This window comes from Lynx rufus, unplaced genomic scaffold (genome assembly GCF_022079265.1).
Source record: "Lynx rufus isolate CCGP_SWC_20201006 ecotype Redwood Valley unplaced genomic scaffold, mLynRuf1.p SCAF_18, whole genome shotgun sequence".
NCBI classification, from domain to species: domain Eukaryota; kingdom Metazoa; phylum Chordata; class Mammalia; order Carnivora; family Felidae; genus Lynx; species Lynx rufus.
This window is the reverse complement of record NW_025814832.1, coordinates 779,481-794,810: the sequence shown is the minus strand read 5'-3', so window position 1 is coordinate 794,810 and position 15,330 is coordinate 779,481. Positions and strand designations below refer to the sequence as shown.

Sequence of the window (15,330 nt, the reverse complement as noted above, 5' to 3'; positions counted from 1 at the left end):
GGAAATGTCCCAGGAGGGGAGATATCAGTCCACTCCAATTTATTTATTCAACATTAATGCTTTAAACTACCCATGTTAAAAACCCCAGGTAAGTTCTCAGCTGTCTGGGTGATGATATTCCCACTCCCCAGGTTACACCTCATCACTCACCTCCTCCATCAACTCAGTGCCTCTGCTCTTAGCTGAGATGCCCCAAACCATCATCACTTTGTCCCTTCCATCCTCTCCTGGTTGAAAGGGTTGAAATACTTGGGGCATTGGGAAAATGAATTAAGATAAAAACAGACAGTGAGATTAAGATGGATTTCTCCATTTTACTCTGGGGCATCAGTCAAAACCAATAAGCAGATTTTACAATAGAAAAATTAATGCTATTTCCAGAGAAACCAGAAAGCATTTGAAAATCTTGGCTTCAGAGCTTCTAGAAACAAAGCTCAAACAAAGATAGCAAGACTCAGCCCCGTGATTGCAGACATCAGATAGTTGAACCGAGTATATTTATCCAAGGTGAGGAACGTAGGGCTGAAGTATAAATTCAAAATCCCTAGGTCAATAAGTTGCTGATGTTCTTGATGCCAACTAAGACTTTATAACAGCTTAATTTAAAATTATTTATTGTTTTTATAGTATCTGCTACTCACCTCTGAAATCAAAATTGCAAGCATGACCTCTGGGGCAGCTGCAGCTGGGTACCGTTAGTGTTCTACATCACACGGCCACCAACCTTCCACTTATTCTTGACTCAGACACAGCGGTTTGACCGCTCGCTCTAAGGAGAGATCCTCAGGAAGTAGGCACATACTTAGAGAAGCAGATTGAGCCACGTTTTTCAGATATTATAAAAGATCCTGGTTAAAAAAAAAAAATCAATGTTTCTCTATTGCTGATGGGATGAGCAGAGCTCGAACTTCCTAAGAGTAATGTTATTCCCTTGCATAGAATACACCGGAATCAGAGGGAAGCGGTTGGAGTCTAGTGACTCTAACAGAAGGGGAAAGGGTGATGGGTTCACATGAATGAAAACTTAGATGCAGTGATCTCTAAAATATGCTTAAAATTCTAGGATCACCAGATAGGCGAGAAGGAGGACCAGTCACAGGCAACTCATAATTTCTGAAATTGATGATTGATCAGTGCTTTGCAAAGGACAAATCAATGGATGGACCACAGCTCTGTACATATACTACATAAAGAGCAATGAACTACTCTCTATTTTCCTTTTTTCACGTAAGCATTAGATTGTGACTGTGTCACTTTCTACCTCCGTGCTCATGCAGTTTTCTCTGCCTGCAACGGATCCCTTTCCAACTCTACATCCCAAGTGTTTCAAGACTGAAGGCTGGCTGCCTGGGAGTTCCCACTGTCAAAAGCACCACTGTCTCTCTGTCTCTCTCTCCTAAGCTCTTGTGAGGGTTAAATTGTAGTGTAGGGCTAATGCTTAGCTTGAAAAATAACAGCTTTGTGTTGACACTGAAGGTTAAGAGATAACAGCCTTGCTTTGCTCTGGTAAACTACGCCTCATACTCTTGTAAATTAGGCTTCACCAATTAAGGAAACAAAAGTTCAAAGAAAAGAGCATCAGAGGCAGGGTCAAGGAGATCCACTGGTTGCAACTTAGAGGCAGAAAGTCTAAAGTAAACACCTCATTAGGCAACTGTTTCTAACTCATCTGGAAACTGTTTCTTTGTTCTGTTCCCAGGTGATGGTAAAACGATGTGATCGGTTATAAAAACTCTGTACCCCGGCTGTTTGAGGCCGCACTCTTATCAAGAGTGTTGGTCCCGATCGGTCGGCCTTGCCTCTCATTGTAATAAACTTTGTTGTGACTGTCACTGGTGCCCGTAGCATTCTGTTTCAGGAGTCGTGTGGATGCAACACTCTCACTACACATGATCTCATGGAATTTATTACCATGTATCTTCTAGCTAAGTCATTTCTCTATAAAGTGTATGTCCCCTACTTCTCTGTAAATGACACGAGGACCACAAGCAGGTTTCATTCAGTTTTACAATATTAATACTTATCATACTGCTTTATATATAGTAGGTACTCAGTGTTTATTAAATAGGTAAATAGATGGCTCAAGCATTCATAGGATTGCAGAGAAAGAGAGCATCGGCGTGACCTAGAGTTGTCATGGAAGATTTTCGGGACATATTGGAACTGAGGCTAGACTTTTGTGAATTAGGATGAATTACGGGAGGTGTAGAGGCATTTAGCATTCTCAAAGCATTGTCCCGAGTCCCAGGTTCTCCCTCCTGAGCTATTACAGCTCCCTGCTCTGGAACTCCAAAGAATACCTCCATGTTCCTTTTGATGGAAAGGCTCAGCAAGACCTGGGACTGGAGTGAAGGTTAAAGGCTGCCTGATGCAATGGGTCATAGGCAGTGAATCAGACTCAGTGAATCCCGCTCTCCTACACTCTCCTAAGAGTAACAGAGAACAGGCTTCCAAGAAATGGGGGTATAGGTGAAGGGGTCCAGAAAAGGAGCCAGGATCTTTGGGTCATAGCCTCAGATCTTCCCATTAAACAGTTTCTTTTTCAGAGGCAGAAAATCTGACTCTGACTCATGAAAAGTCAGATTTGAGCTGATGGCAGCAACAGAGGCCCCATCACTGTTTTGGAAGAGCAGGGAAAGAACCCCTGAGTACACTCACCTAGGCACGGGTGTAGACACAAGGGAGGCTCTTCAGGAAAGGAGATGAGGAGTTATGTAGACCCACGTATCTGCCAGAAAGGAGGTAAGGAAGTAGATATAATAAATCAAGGAAACAAGCTGATATTTTCTGTACCCTAGCATTATCCTTACAGTGTTACCCCTCCAAAGAGGGAGTAGACAGATGGGGAGAAAGACAAGTTGTTTTGTAAACAACACAAGCCCTTCCTAAATATAGCAACCGTGCCTCACATCTTCTGGTATTCAAACTTTCCTTTAAAAAGATGAACAAGGGCTTTATCTCTAGCCATAGCTTTATAGCAAGTAGTTAGAGACGGTGATATAAATTCCATTTAATGGTAGGGTCACTGAGGTCCCAGGACTTGTTCACATTCTCAAGCCACCCAGGAAACTAGAGGTATAAATGGGACTAGATATAGGTTTGCTAAGGGAGGGGTATATTTCTCAGATGTCAACCCCGAGCGGAGCCACTGAGCAGAGATAAACTAATTTCCAGACTTGTCTTGGGCCTGGGATGAGGAAGGAGCCCCAAAAGAGAGGCAGGAAGGAGAAGCTTTCTTCACACCCAGTTTCCTCATGAGTCCTCAGAAATGTGGTGTTTTTCCCCCTCAGGGCCTTGTTAGTGGGAGCCCCTGGGACTGTGTCTTAGGCACCCAGCAGTGTCTCTGGAAATGGGGATCGAAGAGCTATATTGGGCTAGGAGGCCTCCTGGGGAGCTGTCTGCCAATATGACTATCTAGGCCGGGCTCTGAGAGATTGAGAGCCCTGGTGAAGGCAGCAGACTAGTAAACAGAAGATGCAGGAGGGTTAAGGAGGGCGTTCCTCTGACACCTATAGCCACCACTACTTACTCAACACTCCTTTCCCAAGAGAGGGTCTCTGTCCTCTCCCACCAGAGGAGCCTTCTGCAGTAGAAAATGCACTGTGGACAGACCTGTTTTCTGGCGTCCGGTGGTTGACTTTGGACAAGCTGCTGCACCCTTTTGATCCTCAGTGTCCTTATCTGTGAAATGGGCATATCCTCTACCATAGAGCATCGCTTGCAGATTAAATCACGTAAGATTCGCTAAGCTGATGATAGAAGTTTGGCAACACATCAGCATATCAACTGATAACATTTGTGGGTATTTGTTAGGCACATGGTAATATGTTGCGTACTTTTTGCGCCTGGGTCCCTGTCATTCCTCACAACACCTCTAGGAAGCACCTTGTGGCAGACACATCAGATGTCTGCCTCACCTCTCCCTCAGCCTTTCTTCTCGTTTCATCTGCAGCTGGGTCGGACAGTTCCCCTCAGGCTTTTGCTTGTGGCAGGCCGACAGAGGGTAGCCTCTTCCTTGGGATCCTTTGATGCCATGAATTTTGGCGGTGGGGCTGGGTAGTCGCTAGGTCTGAGCATGAGTGCCCAGAGTGCAGAGAGCACCTTGGCAATAGGAAAGGGGAGCCAATGGGTAGACACCCCAGCAACCATTCCTCAGACAATTGTGGGAAGCATTCCATATTCTCATGCTCAATCAAGTCTCTGCTGGACATCTGTTGCAGAGACTTTGGTCCCTTGGTCAGGGACATCTCTTCTTCATTCATCTCACTCTCCTCTTAAGCCCTGTCTTCCTCCCAGGGATTCCTGCTTCCTGGGATGATTTCCCAGTTAAGCCACACACGCATCTTGTCTCAGGCTCTGCTCTGGGGGGAGCCTGACTGAGACAGCTGGTACTGGGAGTGGCCCTAGGAAGCAAATCCTCCAGATGGAATTCTGCACCTGGACCATTCGCCACTACTAGGGGGAAAGTGGGCTTGGTGATAACCGTAGTTTCATCACTGAGACTCAGCTGTGGTATGTTGGGATGAGGTACAGGTGAAAGGTGAAACACTGGGTCACGTTTTAGCACCAGCACATTAATATGATAGCCATGGAAAGTATAAGAATTGCGGAATTTTAAGAATTAAGGGTGGGTCGCTTCTGTTAACTTTCCCAGAAGCCTGAAAAAACAACGCAAAGCCCAGGGGAGCCAACATTCAATTCAGGGTATGTCACGAAAGCTTGAAAACTTCCTTGGCACATCTCATGAGGCATTACTCTTCTGCAGCCACAAGGAGAGAGCTCTGAAAATCAGGCATCGGACCTAATTGTAAGGGTGGCAGATCCACATGGGAGGCTGAATGTGCAGCTTAGGGGAGTCTCCTGTGCTAAATACAGGGCCCGGCTAAGGAAGTAGTGAGACCCTGAGTCTGGGGATGGGGAAGTTTGAGAGGTTGCTCATGAGAATTGCAAACCCCCAGACTCTCCCGCAGTCACTTGGCCAGAGTACCCCTTCCCCTTTGCTGGTGGAGATCAACTTCCTTGTGTGTGACGGCCACACAAACACCTCATAGGAAGCAGATGTCTACAAGATGTTTCTTGTCTTCCTCAAGAACTTTTCCCAGGTCTCCTCCATGCCTCCAGAACAATTGGGATTACGTCTCAGCATATTCTGAGAAAGGCCAATCCCACTCATGATGCCAGAGAAATAATTCACTCACTGAAAAGAATCTGACACTAGGCTGAAAGAGGGCCCCCTGGATATTCAGGTCCTAAGCCCTGAAATCAACCCTTTGGAGATATGATGTGATTGCTAAGGGTCTTCATCTGGGAAGATGATCCTGGACCATCCAAGTGGGCCCTAAATGTTATCACAGGAGTACTTAGGAGACAGAGGCAGAGGGATGACTACAGAAGAGAAGGCAATGCGAGGCTGGAAGTGGAGAGGGAATGAGGGAACCACAGGGCAAGGAAGGCCAGCAGCCACTGGCATCTGGGAGAGACTCGGAATGCGTTCTCCCCTGGAGCCTGTGGAGCAAACTTTCTCTGCTGCCGTTTGAAGTTAGCCCTGTAGGACTCATTTTGTACCTTTGGCCTCTGGAGCCAAGAGAGAATAAACTCCTGTTGTTTTGAGTCACCAAGTGTGTGGTATTAGGTAGCAGCAGCCATAAGAAACGAATACACTCACCAGTGCAACTCAGCAGGAACTGGAAGCTCCTCCTGTTGACAAAGGAGAGATGTGGGAGTGGATCATGAGGACCAAAGGGGTGGGTGGAATGTGAGGCTGAATAGCGAGAGTTCATTGACGAGGGAGCACTTTTCAGGATTCAAGATTTAAAATCCTGGCAGGATGCCTGAAGCTGGTCCTACTAAAGTGCCAAGATGTCTCTTTGAAGCTAGATGTTGGTTATAGGGACTCTTCAAAGATAGGCTGGCATGCCTGTCTCTGGGAGTGTGTCTTCCTCCAGGTCCTTGTGGGCACAAGTGTTCCCAGGCCACTTTAATCTGCAGTTGGACTGAGGTCTGTGGGGCAACCTCTGGAGGCACAGTAGCATGTGTCTCCTGGTGGGTCGTTGGACGAGCGGGAGTATTCCTGGCCCGTGACTGTGAGGTGCAGAAGCCAAGTTCTAGGGCCTTTTCAGCGTCTGCAGTTGGACCGGGGCTTGAGGGTCTGAGAGGCATATATGAGCGTGTCTCCTGCATTGTCCCCGGCTGAGCGGGACTGGCAGCTGAGAGGGCTGGAGCTGCTTCAGCATCCACAGCCAGGGTCAAGGTTGGTGGGGCTGTTAACCAGGGCACAGGTGGGTATGACTTCTGCTGGGTCTCTCGGCAGATGTTGCCAGTGACGGGACCAATGCCAAACGAGGCCAAGCTGAGTTCACAGGGGGACAGAGCTGCTTCTAGGTTGTAGCCAGGACTACTGTCAGCATGACAGCCACCTGGGCGCATGTCCTTCTCCAAATATACCTTCTTAGTCTTGGGTTCCACCAGGGTCTCACAGTCTCTTACCTAAAGCCCAGAGCTCCCACAACTTTTTCTGTCCAAAATATTGTTGCTGAGGGGGAAATCGAGTGGGGATCTCCTCTTCTCTCATTTCGCTGGCTGCTGTTATATATTTGTGTTTATATTTGTATTACATTACACATATTATACATAAACCATATATATTATCATGTACACCATATACAAGCAAGCTTACATTTTATGGGATCTGGACAACTTTGATCCACTAGGGGAAAAGTTAGAACATACACAAAAATAAATTGTGTGTATTTTAAATATTTGACTTAAAAATAATTGTAAATAGGCAATCATGTGAACTTTGGCTCAGGTCATGACCCTGCAGTTTGTCGGTTTGAGCCCCATGTCGGGCTCTGTGCTAACAGCTTGGAGCCTGGAGGCCTTTAGGATTCCGTGTCTCTCTCTCTGTGTCTCTCTCCCACTCACACACACTCTCTCTCTCTCAAAAAGAAATGATAGGGGCGCCTGGGTGGCGCAGTCGGTTAAGCGTCCGACTTCAGCCAGGTCACGATCTCGCGGTCCGTGAGTTCGAGCCCCGCGTCAGGCTCTGGGCTGATGGCTCAGAGCCTGGAGCCTGTTTCCGATTCTGTGTCTCCCTCTCTCTCTGCCCCTCCCCCGTTCATGCTCTGTCTCTCTCTGTCCCAAAAATAAATAAAAAGCATTGAAAAAAAAAAAAAAGAAATGATAAACGTTTAAAAAAATTAAAGCAAATGTAAATGTACTAGAAAAACATCACTGATAAATATTTAATCAACATTTAGATGGAAAAGTCATTATTTTCTAAGCATGACAAAAAAAGCATGATAAACTTCACAAAAATATCAGACTTCATTTGAGCAAAAGAAGCCTAAACAAAGTAAAAGACAAGTGGGAAATTAGGGAATATCTTTGCAACGCAGACGGTAAAGAGATACTACCCTAAAATGTGAAATGTTGCCACCAATCATTAAAATAAAGATTAACTACCCCATGGGGCAAAAAATATGAACTGGCAATTTTGAAAGCATAGATCTAAATAAATTAGAAATAAATATATAAAAATCAATTGAATCACACTCATAAAGAAATTCTAATTTAAAAATAATGCAATATTTAATCTATCGAAGATAAAAAAATTCTATTTATAACACTCAGTAAAAGCAAGTGAGGTAAGAAACATTCTCATAAACTGCCAATCAACCAACTAAAGCTGGTCGCCCTACAACCTTGGTCCAACACACACACACACACACACACACACACACACACACACCTTTTATGAATATAACCAGTGAAATAATTGCAGTTATATGAACACATATACAAATGAGAATGTTAACTCCAGTATTATTAACAACTGCCAAAAATAGGAAATAAGTGAAATCAATAGGGATTTGTTAAATAGATTGTAGTTTATACATAAAATGGAATATCATGAAGCCTTCAAAATGGATAAAGTTGATTTGTAGGTTGATATGTAAAAAAAAAATGTAATAATACAGAGAGGAGGGAAAGCATATTACAAAGCAGTACGGTGTTGTTGCTTGCACATGTTGACGTGCATGCAAGTGTGAACGTGTGTTCGTTTGTGTGGAAAGTCAAATACCAGCTACCGCCACTTAGTTCTTTTTTAAAAATTGGATTACTGAAGGAATGGTATAAAAGAGCAACAATGATATTCTGTATTGTTTGAACCTTTATGATATGATGTATTACATGTATGATAAACATACATTGGAATAATAACTTGGAATTAAAAAAAACCAGGCAAATTCCAAAGAAAAGGGAATCTCCCAAATCGGTAATAAAACCCTATGATTCTGGAGGGTAGACAGCATGCCCGGAATCAGTGCCTGAGTCATCACTTATGATGCTGAACAAGTTGATCCATTTTACTCCAGTGATTACACATGAAATCATCCCGTGAGCCTTGAGATGAGTGTTCATATATAAGAAAGGCTAGAGGCACAAGGAGTTTTGGAAGTAAATAAGCTCCATCGTGCAGCAGGGTTAGATGCTGGTGGGTAGGAAAAATGGTAGTAGGAAGATGTGGTAACTCTTCAGGGTAAACAGAGTGACACAGTCTTTTTGTTCATTAAAACTAGTAGAATCAGAAGGGATTACAAGTGGAAGAACCTTGATGGTTACCTTGTGCCTGTCAAGTACAGGCCCAGACAAGGTTGAGAACTTATTCAAGGTCGAGAACATTGCTGATGAGAGGAAGTGATGAAGTGAAGACCATGTTGTAGATCTTCCTGGACAGTTTCCTCGACCCTTGGAGGAAGCTCCATTTGCATTCTTGAAGTTTATCTGATGGCTAAGAAAGGATCAGGAAAGAGCGATCTTCCTCCCCGCCCCGCCCCCCACCGCCCCCCCCCCCCCCGTGTCTTTTGACGGTCTTGGCTAGCGTGACCCAAAAGGCAGGAGTAAGTTGATAATTGGTTAGTCATAGACTCTGGTGACATTTGAGGTGGACAAAATACTCAGAACTTCTTTTCATCTCTTTTGTCATCTGATAAACCTCCCTAACATTCTCAGAACACTTTCTTGTAAGAGAAACTGAAAATGTGTCCCTTCGACACTTTTTAGCACTTTCAGTGAAATTTGAAAATTGCTTTATTCACGGTAGAAAAGATACACCACAATGATGGTGTGAGGGTCGCATAAACTGGTTATTGCTGGACAGTATAAAACAGGAAGCAGCCCTGTACAGAAGCCCAACTCTTTCGTCTCTGACCCACTAGTTTTGTTTCCCCCCTTCTTTCCTCTGACCTTTTAGCCATCTCAAGGTATCTTATCCTATTTCTCTATCTTTCTTGTCTCCACTCTCTGTGTACCCCATTCAGTCCTCTCCAGTGCCCCGAGCCTTCACTCTCAGCCCATTTGTTTGCAGTTCTGTCCTATTTCTCCCTGTGTCCCTCTTTCTTCTTCATTTTCCTGCAAACTCTTCACCTCCAGTCTTGTTTTGCTTCCCTCCCTCATGTTCTTTCTCTTCATCTCTGTCTTACCCAGTCCTTTCAATCCTTTCACTTCCCTGAAAACTCACAGAGAAGCTAGGACACAGTTCAGGTCAAAGGGATGTTTTGGGGCAAGGAATCAGGAAACATCAGTGACAGAGTAGAGATGCCCACAATAGGCGATTCATCTCAAAGGGAGACTAGAAGGAAAATAAAGCCAAATACTGATTGGATGAAAGCTTAGGATGTAGCATGCAAGATGAGAGAACATTCTAGGTTAGAGACTGTTCTCCTACCGAGAAGGGACGTTTAGGGGAGCATCACTATATGGCTTTATTTACAGATATGGATGATCTCAGCTGGAAGATTTTGGGACTGAGAGGATTTAGAGAGAAAGTTCATATGGAGTATTTTGGGGTTTTTCATGTGTAAATAATATTTTCATTACAAAAGATTATCTTTTCAAATGATTTGAAATATATCAGGAAAAACAGACGAGGAACATTAAATTTGTATTATAAGGTTGACCATATTTATTAGTGGAGTTTTAAAAATTTGCACACATGAATCATGCTCTCCAGAGGCACTAGAAAACATATACCCATACAGCTTCCTCTCTATCCCCTCTATATCCCATGATATCTTCATGTGATAGGAAAAGAAAGTTGCTGTTTTGGTTTATAGAAATCTCACAGGTGAAATAAAATGAATCTGATCTCTAGGTCCATGTTTTAAAACCAGACCATCCATAGCTGAACTTGAGGGAATCACATGACCTACTAATGGATGCAGGGCATGGTGGAAAGGCTTCTTTTTTAAAAAAAATTTTTTTCCATGTATTTATTTTTGAGAGACAGAGCCCACGTGGGGGAGGGGCAGAGAGAGAGGGAGACACAGAATCCGAAGCAGGCTCCAGGCTCTGAGCTGTCAGCACAGAGCCCGACGTGGGGCTTGAACCCACAAACTGAGAGATCATGACCTGAGCCAAGTTGGACACCCAACCAACTGAGCCACTCAGGCGCCCCAGTGGGGAAGGCTTTGGGTATTTTGGGGAAGCCAGGCTATAACCAACCAAAGAGTCATTCCCTGTGAGACATGAACCTGTACTAGTCGAGGCTCTGAGATTTTGCTTCTACCCAGAGAAAGGAGCACACAGTGTCTAAAGTTGTAATTTGTCAAAGGGGTTGGCCTTGACAGGGCCCACACACCTATTGACTATAAATTGCACATGGTTTCTTTGGGAAACAATAACTCTTATCCCTAATTAAAACAAACAAACAAAAAAACCTTAGTTACTGGCTCTAGAGGATTTCTTCTTTAGTCCAGAAAGGGAAAAGGAGGGAGTGACACTCCAGACCTCAGGACCTTGTCAAGCCAGTGGTCGCCTCCCCATGAGCACTCTCCAGAGGGCACCCTGCACATCAGGGTTCCTGAGGCTGTAAATGATTGGATTCAGCATGGGGTTGATGACGGTGTTAAAAATTCCAAAAGCTTTATCCTTGTCTGAAAGCTTGGCTGAACCCAGTCGCATGTAATTAAATATACCTGAACCGTAGAATATGGCAACCACAGTGAGATGAGAGCCACATGTGGAGAAGGCTTTCTTCCTGCCCTCAGCAGAACGGATTCGTAGGACTGCAGCTGTCACATGGGCATAGGAGGTGACGATGAGAGCCAGGGGAGTACCTGCCATTATGAAACCCACAGCAAAGAGTAGCAGCTCATTGAGTTGGGTGCTGGAGCAGGAGAGCTGGAAGAGCTGTGGGAGGTCACAGTAGAAGTGATTGATCACATTGGGACCACAGAAGTTCAGGGTGGATATGGCTACTGTGTGGGTCAGTGCATTAGTGAAGGCTAAAGCCCAGGACACAGCCACCAATATCCTCTGGACTGTCTGGCTCATTCGGGTGCTGTAGGTGAGGGGCTGGCAGATGGCCAGGAATCGGTCATAGGCCATGGCTGTCAACAGGAAGCAGTCCACCCCAACGAGAAGGTGAAAGAAGAAAAGCTGTGTGAGGCAGGCTCCATAGGGAACAGTACGCTTGTGGGACAGGAGACGGGCCAACATTGAGGGAATAGTGACTGTGATGCACCCAACATCCAGCACCGATAGGTTCCCCAGGAAGAAGTACATGGGGGTGTGGAGTTTGGTCTCCACCAAGATGGCAGCCAGGATGCTGAGGTTGCCCCCAACTGTGAGCAGGTAGGAAAGGAGGAAGACTACAAAGACAACTGGCCGCAGGTCTGGTGTCTCCACTAAGCCCAGCAGGATGAACTCAGTAATGGCTGTTTTATTGTACTCAAATTTTGACTTCATTTTTCCTGCAAGGAAACATCCAAGGATATAATCTTTCTTCTCAATACATTTATCCTAAAAGAACAAATAGACTGTAGGGCGGTAAAATTTGCCACCCCAAAATGTGTGTCTTTGGCATGTGGACTATTTTAGGCTGATTACTTTAAAAAAAAATTTTTTTTTTCAACGTTTATATATTTTTGGGACAGAGAGAGACAGAGCATGAACGGGGGAAGGGCAGAGAGAGAGGGAGACACAGAATCGGAAACAGGCTCCAGGCTCTGAGCCATCATAGGCTGATTACTTTTAAAAAGCAGAACTCTCAGGGGGCGCCTGGGTGGCGCAGTCGGTTAAGCGACCGACTTCAGCCAGGTCACGATCTCGCGGTCCGGGAGTTCGAGCCCCGCGTCGGGCTCTGGGCTGATGGCTCAGAGCCTGGAGCCTGTTTCCGATTCTGTGTCTCCCTCTCTCTCTGCCCCTCCCCCGTTCATGCTCTGTCTCTCTCTGTCGCAAAAATAAATAAACGTTGAAAAAAAAATTAAAAAAAAAAAAAAAAGCAGAACTCTCAGGAGAAACCTTTGCTCTCCCCTCATATGCCTAAAAGAGTTTAGATAGAAGACTTGCTCCAGGAAGGCAGCTATCACCATAGATACCAACAGTATAACATGAGATAAGTGTGGTAGCCAGGGAGCATTTTAGTGACTTTCATTCCGTAATAGAATTAATTTGACAGAATAAAGCAAGGCTGTAAAAGCTCTCAATAAAATTATGGAAGAGAACTAATTGGTATGTATGCCTTTCCCAAATGCCCCTGAAACTTTCACACCCCCCACCAAAGAACATGGATAAATGTATAAACTTTTAATAGAATTAAATGTATAACATTAATAGAATTAAATGTACAAACCTGAAATTCAGCAAATTCCAAAAGAATAAAGAATACAGGCAATAATATTTCATCACAAACCAACTTAAGGAAAAATGAATTTTAAAAACAACTCCCCGTGTTTTGAATAATCTGTAAGAAACTGTTGGACCAGAGGGAATCAAAACTTAAACTGAAGAACATCACGGAGACTGAAAAAGGGGAGAGTGAAACCAACACACATGAGAACATGTGGATTATCACCAAACCGGTGTTCAGAAACAAATCCATAGCCCTAAATGAATAGATGAAAAACAGAATGTAAAGAGGGTGGTGAAGCAATCGGATCAAGAAATTAGGAAAAGAACTTTAAGAAATGGGGAGAGGCTGGTTGGTAAAGGGGTTCAGACCTTGAAATTTTCTTTTTTTTTTTTAATTTTTTTTTCAACGTTTATTTATTTTTGGGACAGAGAGAGACAGAGCATGAACGGGGGAGGGGCAGAGAGAGAGGGAGACACAGAATCGGAAACAGGCTCCAGGCTCCGAGCCATCAGCCCAGAGCCTGACGCGGGGCTCGAACTCCTGGACCGCGAGATCGTGACCTGGCTGAAGTCGGTCGCTTAACCGACTGCGCCACCCAGGCGCCCCCAGACCTTGAAATTTTCTAAGAGAGTAGGACTTACATAGTCTCAGACACAAAGGAAAAGGTAAATATGTGAGGTGACGGATGTGTTAGTTACCTTGACTGTGAGAATCCTTTCACAACGGAAATGTATCAAACCATCGTGTTGAACACTTTAAATATTTTATAATTTTATTTGTCAGTTACACCTCAATAAAGCTGGAAAATATAAAGTAAAGCAACACTTTATAAGCTTTAGAAAAAGAGAAATGAAATGTCCGTTACTGACGTAATACAGGAATTTCATACATGATATAAGTGGCATCTTAAGTGAGTGGGAAAATGTACTATTCGATAAATGCTGGAGAGGCAATAGCACAGCTGGCTGGGAAAAACTGAAGTTGTATTTGTACCTTATATATTTTACAAAAATAAATTCTAAATAGATCAAAGATTTAAGTATAAAAATTAAAGCAGGAAGTTTTGGGGAAAAATCAAAGAATTTTCATCAGGTAAAGATGACTCAAAATATAGAAAAAAAATTTTTTTACATAATGCAAATGGATGATTCTATTAAAAGTTGAAAATTCTAGCCATTTAGCTAAGCTGGAGCCACATTTCCCTAAATCTCATTCTCTGTATGGTTGCAGGCTAAGGTTGGCTGCAAGGGGAATTTGTAGAATAGTTGTGAGACAAAATTACATACGTGTTTTCTTTTTACCTGGAAATTCCACTTCTGGGAATTTATCCAACAGATATATGATCACATGTAAGAAATGGCATTTGTGTGATACTGTTTGTTGCAGCATGGTTTATAAGAGCAAATAATTGAAAACAACCTGTGTTCATCGCAAGAGGGCTTAGTAAATTAATATGGTATATATCCTTACAAAAGAGTACTGTGCAGCTGTAAGAAACAGTTCTGTCTGTGCTGATCTGAAAGCTATCAAAGCCATATTACTAAATATAAAGCACAACTGGTAGAATAAATACAGCATTTTTTGGTTCGCTTTAAAAAGAAGGGAACACTCACACTCACACACACATGTATGTGATATAAATCTCCTAGTTATGGGGGCGCCTGGGTGGCGCAGTCGGTTAAGCGTCCGACTTCAGCCAGGTCACGATCTCGCGGTCCAGGAGTTCGAGCCCCGCGTCGGGCTCTGGGCTGATGGCTCAGAGCCTGGAGCCTGTTTCCGATTCTGTGTCTCCCTCTCTCTCTGCCCCTCCCCCGTTCATGCTCTGTCTCTCTCTGTCCCAAAAATAAATAAACGTTGAAAAAAAAAAAATTTAAATCTCCTAGTTATGGGATGAATAAGTCATGGGAATAAAAGACACAGTATAAAAATACAGTCAATGATGTTGCAGTAACGATGTAAGGGGACATATGGTAAACGTAGCATAATGTATAAACTTGTCAAATCGCTAAGTTGTACCTGAAACTAATGTAACATTGTGTATCAACTATACTCAAGTTAATAATAACTTTAAAAAACCATACATCTAGTTAAAGAATCAGATGGACTGCCATCTGGGACATTCCATCTGGAATAAATAAGAAAAAAATGGTGGAATATAAACAATTAGGAATTAGAAAGGGCTACAGCCAGAAATACAAAGGAAAAATTAAATTTTAAGAGAATACCCTAAACTATATTATTTAAGTGGAAAATTTCAATAAAATAGGCACAATTCTAGGAAAATATAAACTAAAATATATTCAAGGACAGTCTCAATACCCAAGTAAACCAGAAACAGGGAAGAAAGTTAAAAAAAATTGTCAAAGAACTAATTGCCCCAGTAGTGATCTCTAGCCTCATAAAACTGTTGAGAGAAGTTTGGTTTAATTTTGATGAATAGAATATTCTCATTCTATATAAACTTTCCTGCAACTCCAGAAAATGAATTAACTTTCCTAATATCTTTAAAAAAATTGCAGTCGACACACAATGTTACATTAGTTTCAGATTTACAACATAGTGATTGGACAAGTCTATATGTTATGCTGTGCCCACAAGTGTCACATACAACGCTTGCCATCTGTCACATACAACGCTATTACAACACCATTGACTCTATTCCCTGTGCCATGCCGTTCATCTCCATATTTATT

At 43.3% G+C, this 15,330-nt stretch overlaps 1 protein-coding gene across 1 annotated transcript; it reads right to left on the bottom strand.

Moving 5' to 3' along the window:
• Window positions 1-10,803: 10,803 nt before the first annotated feature.
• Window positions 10,804-11,751, bottom strand: LOC124513254 (olfactory receptor 3A1). Its single transcript, XM_047081074.1, has one exon. It carries the CDS (start codon window positions 11,749-11,751, stop codon window positions 10,804-10,806), a length of 948 nt encoding a protein of 315 aa, XP_046937030.1.
• Window positions 11,752-15,330: the final 3,579 nt, after the last annotated feature.

Excerpts from the sequence above, each read along its gene's own strand:
- LOC124513254 (XM_047081074.1), bottom strand. The coding sequence starts at position 11,751 with ATGAAGTCAAAATTTGAGTACAATAAAACAGCCATTACTGAGTTCATC.